Source organism: Delphinapterus leucas, chromosome 13, assembly GCF_059928025.1.
Source record: "Delphinapterus leucas isolate spDelLeu-1000000601 "Yukka" chromosome 13, BTC_Dleu_Yukka2, whole genome shotgun sequence".
Lineage (NCBI taxonomy): Eukaryota > Metazoa > Chordata > Mammalia > Artiodactyla > Monodontidae > Delphinapterus > Delphinapterus leucas.
In genome coordinates this window covers 31,745,558-31,761,513 of record NC_143141.1, presented here as the reverse complement: position 1 = coordinate 31,761,513, position 15,956 = coordinate 31,745,558, and the positions used below count along the sequence as shown (strand labels likewise).

Here is a 15,956-nt window from a genome sequence, read left to right as displayed (position 1 = left end):
TTTTTTGAGTTTACCATAGTTGTGGGTGATCAGGCTTGTGATGAGAACAGTGACTCCTTTTAGGCATCAGCCTTTTGTCTCATTTCCTTCACTATGAAGTCAATTCCTTGGTTGGAAGCAGGGTACTAATAATATGGATTCCGTGTCAAATCATCAGAATGATGGAGTGGTCAAGGATGGTAACACAATTCTAAATAATGTAAAAGTTGTTATTGTGTCCAGAATGAAGGAGATCTCATTCTACTCTGGGACTATCAGACTCTGTCTAGAGTATTTTGATTTTTATAAACTAGACATGGGCAACTAGGAGTCCATCTCTTAGAGGTAATTACAGGATGCAAGAGAAGACCATGGTCTATAAGGATAAACTGAAGAAGCTGTTGTGTTTAATCAGGAGAAGTGGTAGCTATCTACAAAATTTTATTTGAATGAGCAGTACAACCCCATAAATACTCAGGAGTAACCTAAACAAGAATTTTATAGGACTCACGTGATGGAAATACTAATCCTTTGTGTAGGCATAGAAAAGGACAGTAGACTAAAAGAAGGGATGGGATATTTCTGAATGGGAAAATTGAATATTGTAAAATGTCATTTATTCCCAAATGAATTTAAACTCTAACGTAATTCTACTAAAAATTCTAATGGAATTGTTCTTTTGAACTTGTTTAATTGATCTTAAATTTTTTCAGGAAGAATAATAAAGAAAATACTGGAAAAGAAGAGTAATGGGGAGGATAAAGTTTAGCAGCAGCCAGTGGAGTGTTTTAATGGGATGCCTGGAAGTTGCAGACATTATTCTCACCCTTGACCTATGGGCCCAGACTTAGTCATATGTCCATACATGTCTGCAAGGGAGATTGGGAAATACAGTGCACGCATGAGCAGTATGTACCCAGCTAAATATCAAAATGCTGTTACAGAGAGAGAGTTTCTACCACATCATGAAAGAAAAACGAGTATATAGAAAAAGATTTCAGGGACTTCCCTGGTGGCACAGTGGTTAAGAATCTGCCTGCCAGTGCAGGGGACACGGGTTTGAGCCCTGGTCCGGGAAAATCCCACATGCTGCGGAGCAGCTAAGCCCGTGTGCCACAACTACTGAGCCTGTGCTCTAGAGCCTGCAAGCCACAACTACTGAGCCCATGCTCCACAACTGCTGAAGCCTGCGTGCCTAGAGCCTGTGCTCCACAACAAGAGAAGCCACCGCAGTGAGAAGAGTGAGAAGCTCGTGCACCACAACGAAGAGTAGCCCCCCTCTCCGCAACTAGAGAAAGTCCGCGTGCAGCAATGAAGACCCGATGAAGCAAAAAAAAAATAAGAAAAAGATTTCATCTTCTATAATAATCAAATTACTACCATGTCACAGACATTTTAGAAAGAATTTTACCAGTTAGTATTTAAGAAAAAGAAACTTTATAAATGTAAAGTAGAAAAACTGAATTCCAAATTATACATACTATACACAACTATGTAAACAAATAAGAAATACAGAGGAAAGACCTGTAGAAATACATTAAAATATTAATAATAGTTATCTTTGAGTGGTAAGACTTTGTCTTTTTTATTTCTGTGTATTTTTTTAATATTGAGAATTTATACTTTTATAATGGAAAACTTATTTTGAAAATCTGCCACATAGAAGAGAATTAGATTTACTTTCTATGACTCTGGAGGGAGAACCTCCAAAGATCAGTAGTAGGGGTTAACAGTGACCAGGTTTGGGTTCAATATAAGATAAAGTGTTTCTTAGTTAGAGCCATCTAAATATGGAATAGATTGCTAAGAAGTCATCTTCTCAATGGATCCTGCCCTTACCACTCTATTTAAACTGCATCCTGCTGCAATTTCCCAAATACTTCTAATCTTGCTCAGCATTTTCTAATTTTTTTGGGGGGGGGTGGCTGTTTTGGGTCTTTATTGCTGCACATGGGCTTTCTCTAGCTGTGGTGAGTGGGGGCTACTCTTCGTTTTGGTGCACAGGCTTCTTATTGTGGTGGCTTCTCCAGTTGCGGAGCACGGGCTCTAGGCGCGCAGGTTTCAGTAGTTGCAGCATGAGGGCTCAGTACTCACAGCACGAGGGTCCTAGAGCACGTGGGCTTCAGTAGTTGTGGTACATGGGCTCAGTAGTTGTGGCGCTCGGGCTCTAGGGCGGGCGGGCTTCAGTAGTTGTGGCACACGGGCTTGGTAGTTGTGGCACGCAGGCTCAGTAGTTGTGGCGCACGGGCTTAGTTGCTCCACGGCGTGTGAGATCTTCCCAGACCAGGTATCGAATCCGTGTCCCCTGCATTGGCAGGCAGATTCTTAACCCACTGCGCCACCAGGGAAGTCCCAGTATTTTCTAATTTTTTTTTTTTTTTAAAGAAGATGTTGGGGGTAGGAGTTTATTAATTAATTAATTTATTTTTGCTGTGTTGGGTCTTCATTTCTGTGTGAGGGCTTTCTCTAGTTATAGCAAGCGGGGGCCACTCTTCATCGCTGTGTGCAGGCCTCTCACTATCGTGGCCTCTCTTGTTGCGGAGCATAGGCTCCAGACGCGCAGGCTCAGTAGCTGTGGCTCACAGGCCTAGTTGCTCTGCGGCATGTGGGATACTCCCAGACCAGGGCTCGAACCCGTGTCCCCTGCATTGGCAGACAGATTCTCAACCATTGCCCCGCCAGGGAAGCCCCGTATTTTCTAATTTTTTATGTCACTAATAATTTATAAAAATACTAGATTATTTACTTATTTAGTATGCTAATTGTTTACTGTATATCTCCCTCTTCTAGAATGCTAGTTTACTGATATATTCCAAGAATCTTGACCACTGCTTGGCACATTAAAGGTACTTAATATTTGTTCAGTTAATTAATAAATGTTTTCTTATTAATTATTCTGATCTTTATCTCCTTAGGCCAGCCTTTACTGTTGCCGTATAAGCCTTCTGGTAGTACGAAGATGTACTATGTTCCCCAATTAAGACAAATTCCTTCATCTCTGGATTCCAAGTCAGACACCACCATTGAGAGCTCACACTCAGGTATTGTGCAGAAATTGTTCAAAATTTTATTTTTTGAAATTTTATTTGTGGATTGGCTGTTTAATTCTGGATGACATATGAAAGCTCAGTGCTATTTAATCTTTAAGTGAAACATGGAGTTTTCATGACTCAGTCTCTGGTTCAGATAGGTGAGTTATTTGGTCAGATGTATTGTGTACACTCAAACATTTGATAAATATTTGAAGAAAATTGTATGAACAGTTACTTGTTTGGGTTAGTGGACTCCATCTAGGACAAAGGTTTCCAAGTTTTCTCTGTTCACAGTCACCTTAGTGTTTGGGTGGTTTCTTTTCTCATCATCATGGGGATATAAATCATCAGCAGCATATAAATACATGAAGTATTTTTTCAGATACTAAGCTATTATGTTATTAGGACATAAAAATACTTACCATTTTGATCTTACAACTTAATAAACAAAAATATTTTTGGTTTTGTGTTTGAAAGAAAACATTTTACTTTGTTCATAAATATGCATAATTACTTGCTAATGAGATATGTGTGGCTATTAGGGCACAGTTTCTCAAACCTTGAGATGAAATTGGACACAACCACCCCCATTTATTGCTTTTGTTACAGAAACTGTCAAGAATCCAACTCTGCAGAGATACAGACAGCAGCATTGAAAGGAATGTAGCAGTATCTAATGTTGGAACTTTAAACTATCTTTAGCTATTAGTTTTTGTCCTGTACACCAGATATTAAATATCACTGTTTCCCTAGAATTTTAAAATATCCCACAGCATCCCTGTGAGATCACCACAATAGAACTGCAGATTTAGAAAATGAATAGCATCCCGTGGAGGAACTGAATAAATATTTTCTGTGGAAAATTATAAGATAAGGATACTGAGTTGGTATGGTGTGGGGTTTTGATTGTTGGGATAACATATTGATCGGTCCACAGGAGTTGACTCGGTTCAGTTTAGATATAAATTGTTCATGATTTGTCATAAGACATCTTTACAGGTGTAGAAATTAAAAAGAAAGTAGTTGTCCCTGGTCTTAACGCAGATTTTCTGTTAAGAGAACCCAACTAGTATCTGATAGTAACTGAGTTAAAGCCCCTGGTAAAATTGCTCCTGATTTCCCACTGTGATGCCACTGAAAAAAAGAACCACAAAATGCTCATATGTTAGGATTGATTATTAAGCCTATAACCAGGAATTGGAAGAAATTTTCACTGCCTGCATGGCTATGATTTTAAAAACACACTTAATGGCTACCAGAAATAAAACAAGCTTACTTAATTGATTGTAGGTAGGAAAATCTTTTATCTCAGTCTCACTTTCAGCCGCCTAGTTCAGAAGACAGAATATAACAATAGAAGTCTAATCAGGTGTTCCAATATTTTTTGAGGCCTCCTGTGTACTTCTGTTCATTTACATCCTAACTCTTCCCTTTGGAGACATTAACTTTGAGAAAAATTGGACAGTAGTGGGAAGAGAAAATGACTCAGGGATGGTACATTGTATCCTGAGATATACTGTCCCTATAAATAAAGTACTGAATGCATCAATTAGACAAGAAGAGATCTGTTAGCTATATACACTTGAGGTTGTCATTTATCATGTTCTGCAACTATTCTGAGAGTGAGGGAGTTGACAGTTGAAAATAATAGTTTCTTAGACCAGTAGAGCTGCTCTAGATGAAAGCCTAGGAATTGTTCTGATAGATATTGTCTATTAGTATGTTGTGATTCTATAGATATTAGAAAGATCCAACTAGAGTTTGGGGCCAAGGGCAAGTCATAAACCATTGCAGATATTTGGACCAAATAATTTCTCTTCAGTTGAGAATGAGTAAACAATTGAACTCATAAAATTCTTTTAAAAACAAAAACAAAGGGACTTCCCTGGTGGTACAGTGGTTAAGAATCCGCCTGACAATGCAGAGGACACGGGTTCCAGTCCTGGTCTGGGAAGTTCCCACATGCCACAGAGCAACTAAGCCCGTGCGCCACAACTACTGAGCCTGCGCTTTAGAGCCTGCGAGCCACAACTACTGAGCCATGTGCCACGACTACTGAAGCCCGCACGCCTAGAGCCCATGCTCCACAACAAGAGAAGCCCGCGCACTGCAACAAAGAATAGCCCCCACTCGCCGCAACTAGAGAAAGCCCGTGCACAGCACCGAAGACCCTACACAGCCAAAAATAAAAATACATAAACTAAAAACAAAACAAAAACAAAAAAACAAGGCAAAGGTAACCTCGCAAAGAAAGAGATAGATGTTAGAGATTTACTCATTAGGTCAAGTAACACTCAAGTAGTAACAGGATTTCATTTATATGTAAGTTCTGTGAATATAGGTACAATAGATGTTAGAGATTTACTCATTAGGTCAAGTAACACTTTTTTGTGTGTGCGTGGTATGCGGGCCTCTCACTGTTGTGGCCTCTCCCGTTGCGGAGCACAGGCTCCGGACGCGCAGGCTCAGCGGCCATGGCTCACGGGCCCAGCCGCTCTGTGGCATGTGGGATCTTCCCAGACCAGGGCACGAACCCATGTCCCCTGCATCGGCAGGCGGACTCTCAACCACTGCGCCACCAGGGAAGCCCCAAGTAACACTCTTAAGTGGTAACAGGATTTCATTTATATCTGACAGTAAGTTCTGTGAAGTTAGGTACTATGTCTTTTTTTCTTAAGCCATTTTATACCTCATACCAATATATAATATAGATGTTATTTTTATATTCATTTAAAGACATTTAAATACTTTATGTACTAATACTTACTGTCAATAGGAGCAAAAAGCCATGGGGAGAGAACTGGCTGGGATTTTTAAAACAAAGTGAAGAGTTAATAGCAGAAAAAAAGGGTGGAGTAAACACCTCCAAAATTTTGCCCTGTGATAAAAGCAACAGAATTTTGGCAAAACTTTTCCAAAACTCTGGAAATTAACCAAAGGCTTGTAGCTTTTGTAGTAAGCATTTATTCAAGAAAAATGGCTGAACCTTGATAAGAATAGTAAGCTTGTGGCATTTTAACTTGCCCTCTTCTCATTGCCACACTCAGCTCAGCGATAACCTTGAAAAATATCAGCCTGCATTCCCAGGACTGGAGGGAGCAGAACAGAGCTAGACCTCTTTCAAAATTTCATTCCCAAAGAATTATCAGTATTTGACCTGTCTGATGGCTCTCTGGAAGACTCCACTCAAAAGGCTTATCTTTATTTGACCTTACTCAGAGCTATCCAGTGTGTATGAGCCTCTGTGTCTATGTGTGAGGTGTTTGTCAAAAAACACTTACAGGCAAGTGTTTTATTTTAGTTTCTTAAATATTTATTTATTTTATTTATTTATTTTGGCTGTGCCGGGTCTTAGTTGCACCACTCAGGATCTTCGTTGCGGCATGCAGACTCCTTAGTTGCAGGACCTAGTCCCCTGACCAGGGATCGATCCTGGGCCCCTTGCATTGGGAGCTCGGAGTCTTACCCCCTGGACCACCAGGGAAGTCCCCAGGCAAGTGTTTTAATGCCACAATGCATGAGGCAGTGGATAACACTTGAGACAAACAATAGACTAACCAAAAGCTTTAACGGAAAAACTGAGGATGAGATGTCCATAGATATTTTGAAAAGCATTGACATATTCCTAGGACTCTAGAAGACCACAGGTGTGCACAGGCCTGAGTGCATGCTGAGGAAAGACCTGAGAGGGGCCTACCCTTTACTTTGGCTGCCCTTGAGGCTCTGGGCAAAAAGAAAGGGAAGGCTAAGGCAGAATTGATAACTCCCTGCCCTCAGCGTTCACGGCTATGTGCACGTAGTCCCTCAGCAAAGACTGGGAGATTTGTTGTTTCTAGATGTTTAAGGATATCTCCATCTAGGCGTTAGCTGACCACTAAGCTAGTTGAGTGGCAGCTTCCATAGACTCTATAGAATTTGTTCAGAAAAGTTACTTTAAAAAAACAGCATAAAGCAACAGCAGGAAACCCTAGGGAGGTAGTAGACTCTGATTTCCAGGGTTGTCACATTATATTTTTTAAGATGTCCAGTTTTCGACAAAAAGTTACAAGATATGGAAATTCAAAATAAAAAATATATATATATGGTCCATACAAAAGAAAAATAGCAGTTTAGAAACTGTGAGGAATCTCAGACATTGGACTTGCTATTTAAAATATGTTCAAAGAACTAAATGAAATCATGTCTAAAGAAGTATAAGAACAGTGTCTTACCAAATAGAGAATATCAATAAAGAGAAATTACAAAAAAGAACCAAATAGAAGATCTGTAGTTGAAAAGTACAATAACTGAAATAAAAAATTGACTGGAGAAAGCTCAGTATCAGATTTGAACAGGCAGAAGAATGAATCAGTGAACTTGAAGATAGGCCAATTGAGATTATCCAGTGTGAGAAACAGAAAGAAAAAAGAATGAAGAGAAATTAACAGAATCTCAGAGTCCTATGGGACACCTTCAAGCATCCTATTATATACATAATGGGAGTTCCAGATGAAGAGACAGAAAAAGAGACTGAAGGAGTATTTGGAGAAATAATGGCCTAAAATTTCGCAAATTTGATGACTGCTGTTAATCTGCACATCCCAAAAGCTCAAGGAAGTCCAAGCATGATACAGTCAAAGAGATCCAGATCTAGATACATCATAAACCATCAAATGACAAAGACAGTGTTAAAGCAGCAAGAGTGGAGTTATCATGTACAAAGAATCTTCAGTAAGACTAATTGCTGGTTTTTCATCAGAAACCATAGAGGCCAGAAGGCATTGCAATGACATATGCAAAGAGCTAAGGAAAAAAACCTGCCTACCAAGTATTCTGTACCTAGCAAAACTACCCTTCAAAAATGAAGGAGAGATTAAGACATTCTCAGATAAACAACAGTTGAAAGACTGCTAGCAAACTGACCCACAGAAAATACTAAAGAGATTTTTTTCAAGATGAAATGGTGGACACCAGACAGTAACTTAAATCCACATGAAAAAAGTACTAAAGGTAACTACATAAGTAAATACAAAAGACAGTATAAATGTATTTTTGTTTGTAATTCAGTTTTTCTCCTATATGACTTAAAAGACAAATGCAGTATAAGCAAGTCCCAAATACATAAACAAAAACTAACAGAATTAAAATGAAAAAACCTGACACTATTTTTTAAAATAAATTTATTTATATTTTTGACTGCGTTGAGTCTTCGTTGCTGTGCACGGGCTTTCTCTAGTTGTAGCGAGCAGGGGCTACTCTTAGTTGTGGTGCGTGGGCTTCTTGTTGTGGTGGCTTCTCTTGTTGAGGAGCACGGGCTCTAAGTGCATGGGCTTCAGTAGTTGTGGCTCTTGGGCTCTAGAGCGCAGGCTCAGTAGTTTTGGCACACGGGCTTAGTTGCTCCGCCGCATGTGGGGTCTTCTCAGACCAGGGCTCGAACCCATGTCCCCTGCATTGGCAGGTGGATTCTTAACCACTGTACCACCAGGGAAGTCCAAAAAACTGATACTGTTAAAGGGAGAAATATTTCAAGCCAATAGCAAAAGGTCATATATTGTATAATTCCATGTATATGAAATGTCCAGAATAAGCAAATCCATATAGACAGAAAGTAGATTAGTGGATGCCAGGGGATGTTGGGGAGGGGAAAATAGGGAGTAACAGCTAACATATACAAGATTTCTTTGTGGGGGCACGACAGAAATGTTCTGGAATTAGATAGCAATATTGGTTGTGAAAATACTAAGAACTAGTGAATTGTACACTTACTTTAATTGGTGAATTTTATGTTTTGTCTTCACTTTGAAAAAAAGTGGGGGGGGGCAGGAATGAACATATGAAGGAAAAGACTGCCTAAAACTGTAAAGATTTGGTAACAGATTTAAAATACATTTTGCAGGCAAGAAAGGGTGGAATTAACATGAAGGAAGTTAAATTAGCGATGAGGACAAATCTGAGAGTCTGCAAAATTACAGAGGAAAAAGAAGAAGAAAATGAAAATGCTGTGAAAGATGATGAGAGACATAAGAAACATAGCTAAGTAAACCAAACCAAGAACTATATCTGTAGCTGAGGAAGAAAGTAATATTCAAACACTTAATTGAATAAAACATCCCTCTCCTGAAAAGGGGAACACTGTATGCAGATTGAAAATTGTCTTAAAAATCCAGGGGAAAGTCAGAGACTGAGATACATATCAGAAAAAGATTTTTGAGTCAAAATAAAAAGAGGGCTTCCCTGGTGGCGCAGTGGTTGAGAGCCCGCCTGCCGATGCAGGGGACATGGGTTCGTGCCCCAGTCTGGGAAGATCCCATATGCTGCGGAGCGGCTGGGCCCGTGAGCCATGGCTGCTGAGCCTGCGCGTCCGGAGCCTGTGCTCCGCAAAGGGAGAGGCCACAACAGTGAGAGGCCCGCGTACCGCCAAAAAAAAAGTTAGAACAAAATTTATTCTGATATCAGGCTTATTTAAAATACTAAATGTAAAAATAATGGAACCAAATCTGTATTTATTGGGAAAATTCAAGGATTTATGGACCCAGTGCATTTTCATTAAGCAGTATGACAATGAAGAGACATTTTCACAAGTACACAGCAGCTAGAAAGTATATTCAACCTCTGTACGTTCTTGAAAAATTCACTTGAAGACTCACCCAGCTGAAGAGATGAATCAAAATGAAGAATTCATTACAGAGAAATGAAGCAGTGCTGAAAGTGATCAGTGGTGAACTTTGAAGTCAGTTTAACACAACACTCATCTAAATAGAAAATTTAGTTACAAGGTGGGAAAAAAAATGCCAAAAGTTAATTTTGGAATGAAAGGCATGAAAAGAAAAAACAATTGTATTTTTTGTCTTTTTGACTAAAGAGGTGTCATTTTATTCATGACTTGGTGATCAGATAGGTTAAAGAAGTTTTCATAAAAAATAAATTGGACTTGATTAAAATTTAAAACTTGTGTGCCCCAAAAAAAGCACTATCAACATAGTAAAAAGGTTGCTCACAGAATTGGGAAAAACATTTGCAATTCATATATCTGATGAGAGATGACTATCCATAATATATGAAGAACTCTTACAGTTCAACAACAGCAAAAAGCAATCTAAGTTTTAAATGAGTACAGAATCTGAAGAGACATTTCTCCAGGAAAGATACAGATGGCCAAAAAGAACGTGAAAAGATGTTTTACATCATTAGTCATGGAGGAAATGCAAATAAAAACTACAAAGAGATACCACTTCATACCCATTAGGATGGCTTTTATGAAATAAGAGCAAGGGTTAGCAGGGATATGGTGAAATTGGAACTCTTGTGTATTGCTGATGGGAATGTAAAATGATATAGCCACTGTGGAAAACAGTGTAGTGGTTCCTCAAAAAATTAAGCATAGAATTACTATATGATCTGGCAATTCTGCTTCTAAGTATATACCCAAAAGAATTGAAAGCAGGGATTTGAACAGGTTTTGAACAGCCAGGTTCATAGCAGCATTATTAACAATAGCCAAAGGGTGAGAACAATCCACATGTCTATGAACTGATGAATGGATCAATACAATGTGACACATACATACAATAGAATATTATTCAGCCTTAAAAAGGAGTGAATTTCTGACATGTGCTACACTGTGGATGGACTTTGAAGGCATTGTGCTAAGTAATACAAGCCAGTCACAAAAGGCTTGGAGGAGGAGGAAAAGGGAGTTATTGTTTAAAAGGTACAGAGTTTCCATTTGGGAAAATGAGTTAATTCTGGAGATTGATGGTGTGATGATTGCACAACAATGTGAATATACTTAATGCCTTAACTTGTATACTTAAAAATATTTAAAATAGTAAATTTTATGTATATTTTACCACAATGGAAAAAAGCTACCCAAAAAAGACCTCTAAAAGAATTTTAAAACTAGATATCTGTCTTCCAAATTATTGTTGAGTATATAAAATTAGCAAAATAACATAGAACAAGAACAGGAAACAAGAGGGGCTTCCACGGTGGCTCAGTGGTTAAGAATCTGCCTGCCATCGCAAGGAACACAGGTTCAAGCCCTGGTCCAGGAAGATCCCACATGCCATGGAGTAGCTAAGTCCATGCACCACAGCTACTGAGCCCTCATGCCACGACTACTGAAGCCCGCGAGCCTAGAGCCCATGCTCCGCAACAAGAGAAGCCACTGCAATGAGAAGCCCGCGCACCACAAGGAAGAGTAGCCCCCGCTTGCCACAACTAGAGAAAGCCCACACATAGCAACAAAGACCCAACGCAGCCAAAAAAAAAACAGGAAACAAGAAACTTTAAGATAGCATAAATAAGTCAGATGAATGGATTACGATGAAATATCTTTAACTATGATAAGTAATTTTGGCGTACGTTGGCATTATGTCACACATGCGTTTAAAAAAGTTCAATTACACGTATTTAACAAAAAGAGAAGAGGAGAATGAATCTTAAAAGTACAAGTGTGTTGTACCCTCCACACTCTTATCAGCATATTATCCTGAGAGAGTTTGAAATGAGAGGTGGGAAACCTCAGTTCTCGAAGTTCATTGTCAGCATTTGACTTTTATAGTTTAAGCATCTTTTAACTTGCTTCCCTGAGTATGATTCTAGAGTTTAAGTGTTTTTAGTACAATGTGGTCTCTAAACACTAGTCAGGTACTTCATCAGGTGCTTAGATGCAGGCACAGTGATTTGTTACAAGCCAGGGGGAAAAAGTGGACTCTGATGGATTTATTGAGCAGACAAGATAACAATTTCAACCTTCAAAGATGATTTTGACCCTGCATGTTTTTTCACTTTATATGCTGACTTTAAATTCCATTTAAATAAAATATATCTCTATTTGGGTGGGAAAAAAAGGTACTGAAAGTATATACATTTTGATCCCACTATATATTCATTTAGAAGGATCTATAACCAAAGTATGGTCAAGTTTTTTGGTTTGTTTGTTTTCTGCTTACTTTTCTGAATTTTCTGCAACGAGCAGGTTATTTTTTTTTTAAGGTCACAGAAACTTTCAGCTTATGTTCATTTGTTCTTCAACCAAAAAAGTATTAATGTTCTTACCGTGTTTCTGGCAGATACTGTGCTAGGTGCTACATTTGTACCGCTGTGCAAAATAAACATGCCCCCTATGATCATGTTCAAGTGGAGAGACACATATTAACAAATAGATACAAATAAGTACATAATTACAAATGACGAGTTAGGAAAATAAAGAAGAGTTTTAAGAGAGTAAAAGGATCCAGTTTAGTTTTAGGAGCCCATGAAGGCCTTTCCAAAGAAGAAACTTTTGAGCTGAGATCTAGAGGATATAGGTAAGTTAGGCAGGCGGAGAGTGGGGAGTGAGAGTGTTCTGGCGGAAGGGAACAGAATGGGAGGAGCTCCAGAAACCGGGAAGTTCGATGCATTTGACAAGTGAGAAGAAGGCAGTGTGGGTAGAGCAGAGCTGTGGCTAGATAGGGTTAAAGATAGGTAGGTTCAAGATGATCCAGGGTTGTGTAAACCATATTAAGGCATTTGAACTTTCTTCTAGTAGGCAACTGTGGTTTGATTTACATTTGTAAATTTTTTTCAGGCTGCTATATGGAGGATAGCTTGTGGATGGAAAGGCAAGGAGCCCAGGTGAAGGGAGGGTCAAGAAGTAGAAGTGAGGATACCAGTTAGCTGAAGGCTGTTGCAGTAATTAGTGTCAGAAGTGGTAGCACCTAGGATTAGAGTGATGATGACAGAGATGGAGAGAAGTGGACACATTCAACTTATTTTTAGGAAATAGTTCTTCCTGGACTTGGTAGTAGAATATGGAGAGTAAGGGAGAAGGAGGTGAAAAAAAAATGAGTTCTAGTTTTCTAGAATAAGCAACTGGGTAAATAAAGGTGCCATTTACTGAGATGGAGAAGCCTGAGGAAGAAGCAGATTTGGAGAAGATGGTCAAAATATCTGCTTTGGACATGTTAAAAATGAGATTTCTGTTCCACATCCATGTAGAGATGTTAAACCTGCAATTGAATGTAAATTGAATGTTTACAGTTGAGTTTGTATGCAAGGGCACTATCTAGAAGGTGGCTCTGTTCACGTCATAAACATATGCCATTTTTTATGAAAACACCCAGGTGTGAAGATTCCAAATCTCCTGTTAGAGTTCTGGAGCAATAATGTTAACTCTCTTCCTGCCTGAAACGTAAATCTTCACACATTCTGCAGCTGTGCACAGATGCAGGAAAATAAGTACACATACATTCAATGGCATATACACATATGTGTGGCTACACTCTCTTTCAACTACCTCTCAGCTCCAAGGAGGTTGATTCTCTTGTACATCCATGCACTGCTCTCAGGAACTTAATTATTCTTCCTTACCTAACTCTGAACCTGACATAATCACCTCTTTTGGAGAATAAAGGGAGGTGGTGAAGAGACCCTCACGTATAGTTGTTTGTGTTGTATCATAATATATAAAATTTTTTTTTTATGAGGAAGGGACACCTTTTTCTAATTTTTCCTCCAAATGCCTTAGAGGCTAGCTGTGTCCTGAATGCTAGAATCTGAAGCTCAGAAAACAGGTTCCAGCTAGAGATATATATTTGTTGGTCATCCACATGTAGTGTTCCATACATTGATGATCAATGAGTTCATCCAGGAAGAGAAGAGAACCCAGTTCTGACCCCTTGAGGAACTCCAGCATTGAGAGATTTGGTGGAAGAAAGGACACTAAGGATTTACCAGAGAGGTAGGGAGCAAATAAAAGAACGTGATGCCACGGAAGCAAAGAAAAAGCTCAGTGTACATATGACCCGGAAGGCTTAATAGGATCCTTGCAATCTGTCCTGAAATATAACTCATGACTTATTTATATTTATACTGTACAAATGAACTGATACTTACCCAGCTTTTATTGCCATACACATTTTAGGTGCTTAGAAAATGCATGAAGTATGGAGTACCAGTTAAGAAAGAAAAGCATCTTTGTAGAAGATAATTCTATAGTTACTATAAACTCTTGTACATCCAGAGATGTTCTTTTGCCTCTTATATGTGACATGGATAAACTTCTCTTATCAGTTCCTATATTAGTGGTTTTAAGAATATTGAAATATATTTTAAAGAAAGTTACTTTCAAATCTTGTATTTACTTTATCACATAAAATTTTCCTTACAATGTTTTGTCTTTTGTATTATTGTCAGATTAAGCTTCCTAAAATGTAACTGATTGCAGTTCCCTTTATTAAAAAATCCTTAATGATGTTGCATTTCATGTACGGTAAAATTTACACTCTTTACCCCTTTAGCTTGGGATTCCATGCCCTGCTGAATTTTGTCCCAAACAATTTTTTATTTTTATTTTTTTGTGGTACGTGGGCCTCTCACTGTTGTGGCCTCTCCCGTTGCGGAGCACAGGCTCCGGACGCGCAGGCTCAGCGGCCATGGCTCACGGGCCCAGCCGCTCTGTGGCATGTGGGATCTTCCCGGACCGGGGCACGAACCCGTGTCGCCTGCATCGGCAGGCAGACTCTCAACCACTGCGCCACCAGGGAAGACCCCAAACAATTTTTAGTATCTCCCACCACTGTCTTTAATGTAGTCCATAATACGGTCTGACCACAAAAGTATCTGACTTTTTTGTTTAATCTGTTTTCCTGCTTCCTGGTCTTTGCTAATGCTGTAACCTCTACCTAAAATGCCTTTGTTTCTTCCTCTCCATATTTCAAAAAGCCTATTTATTTTCCAAGGTACAAACTATTTTCTCCTCCTCTGAAAACGTTCCTGAGCCAGAAATTGTCTCCCTTCTAATTTATATGTCTCCTCTTATGTCATTTGCTTCTCCAGTATATTGCTGCAATATTGTACATTTCTGACAGCTTCAGTTTGACTGATGTCTCCTTCTGATTACCCTGTAACACTCCCATGGTAGTGCCTTTTTTTTTTTTTTTTTTGGTAGTGCCTTTTTTATAGAAGTGGTTTAAGAGGTAAATTTTTTGTCTTTCTTCAATCTGTACTTGTGTTAACTGTACTACTTTTCCATTTTTCTGTAGGATCCAATGATGCCATTGCTCCAGACTTCCCGGCTCAGGTGCTAGGCACAAGGGATGATGACCTGGCAGACACTGTTAACATTAAACATAAAGAGGGAATCTACAGTAAGAGGGTGGTAACTAAGGCATCCTTGTCAATGGGGAAAAAACCCTTTCAGAAAGATAATGCAGGTGACTGGATTGGCTTTGTGTATTCTGTGGCCTTTTTTTTTTTTTTAAAGGAACTCTCTTTCTTTCTTTCTTTCTTTCTTTCTTTCTTTCTTTCTTTCTTTCTTTCTTTCTTTCTTTCTTTTTGGCTGTGTTGGTCTTCGTTTCTGTGCGAGGGTTTTCTCTAGTTGCGGCGAGCGGGGGCACTCTTCATTGCAGTGCATGGGCCTCTCAGTATCGCGACCTCTCTTGTTGCGGAGCACAGGCTCCAGACGCGCAGGCTCAGTAGTTATGGCTCACGGGCCCAGTTGCTCCGCGGCATGTGGGATCTTCCCAGACCAGGGCTCGAACCCGTGTCCCCTACATTGGCAGGCAGATTCTCAACCACTGCGCCACCAGGGAAGCCCTCTGTGGCCTTTTTGTTTCCTGTTCATCTTAAATGAGAGTATTGTTCGGGCTTTCTTTTTTTTCTGCTTTGTTAATGCAAACTTTTCTCCTAGCTGTTTTATTGGATATGTACAAGAAGGAAAATATAAAATCTTTTTAAATGCTTTAGATTTTTGAAAAGTGTAGACTTTATTTTCACTATGGGAAATATACTGCAACTTTTGAAATGAAATAGTATCCATTTAAGTATGTTTTAAAGACTAAAATTCATAGAAAATCTTGATTAAAATGCCTCATGAATTTATCTGTCAGCTGGTACAAACTAATGTCTCATAGGTTAGATTCTGCAGGAAAGTGTATGGCTCACATGGTGTTTTAAATTTTTAAAAATTTTGCTGCCAACATC

At 39.1% G+C, this 15,956-nt stretch overlaps 1 protein-coding gene across 11 annotated transcripts in view; it reads left to right on the top strand.

Annotated features, from left to right (window-relative positions):
- The window catches only part of ALMS1 (ALMS1 centrosome and basal body associated protein), a 226,430-nt gene that overhangs the window by 138,800 nt on the left and 71,674 nt on the right, over window positions 1-15,956 (top strand). For 9 of the 11 annotated variants that reach the window (XR_016395400.1, XR_016395401.1, XM_089923018.1 and 6 more), the window contains 2 exons: window positions 2,895-3,020; window positions 15,017-15,187. Coding sequence is in view for 9 of the 11 variants with exons in the window: in XM_089923018.1 (XP_089779144.1) it covers window positions 2,895-3,020; window positions 15,017-15,187 (297 nt within the window). In the remaining 2 variants the exon portion in view is untranslated. The remainder of the gene's footprint in view (window positions 1-2,894; window positions 3,021-15,016; window positions 15,188-15,956) is intronic. The other 2 variants (XM_089923019.1, XM_089923013.1) reach the window with 2 other exon arrangements.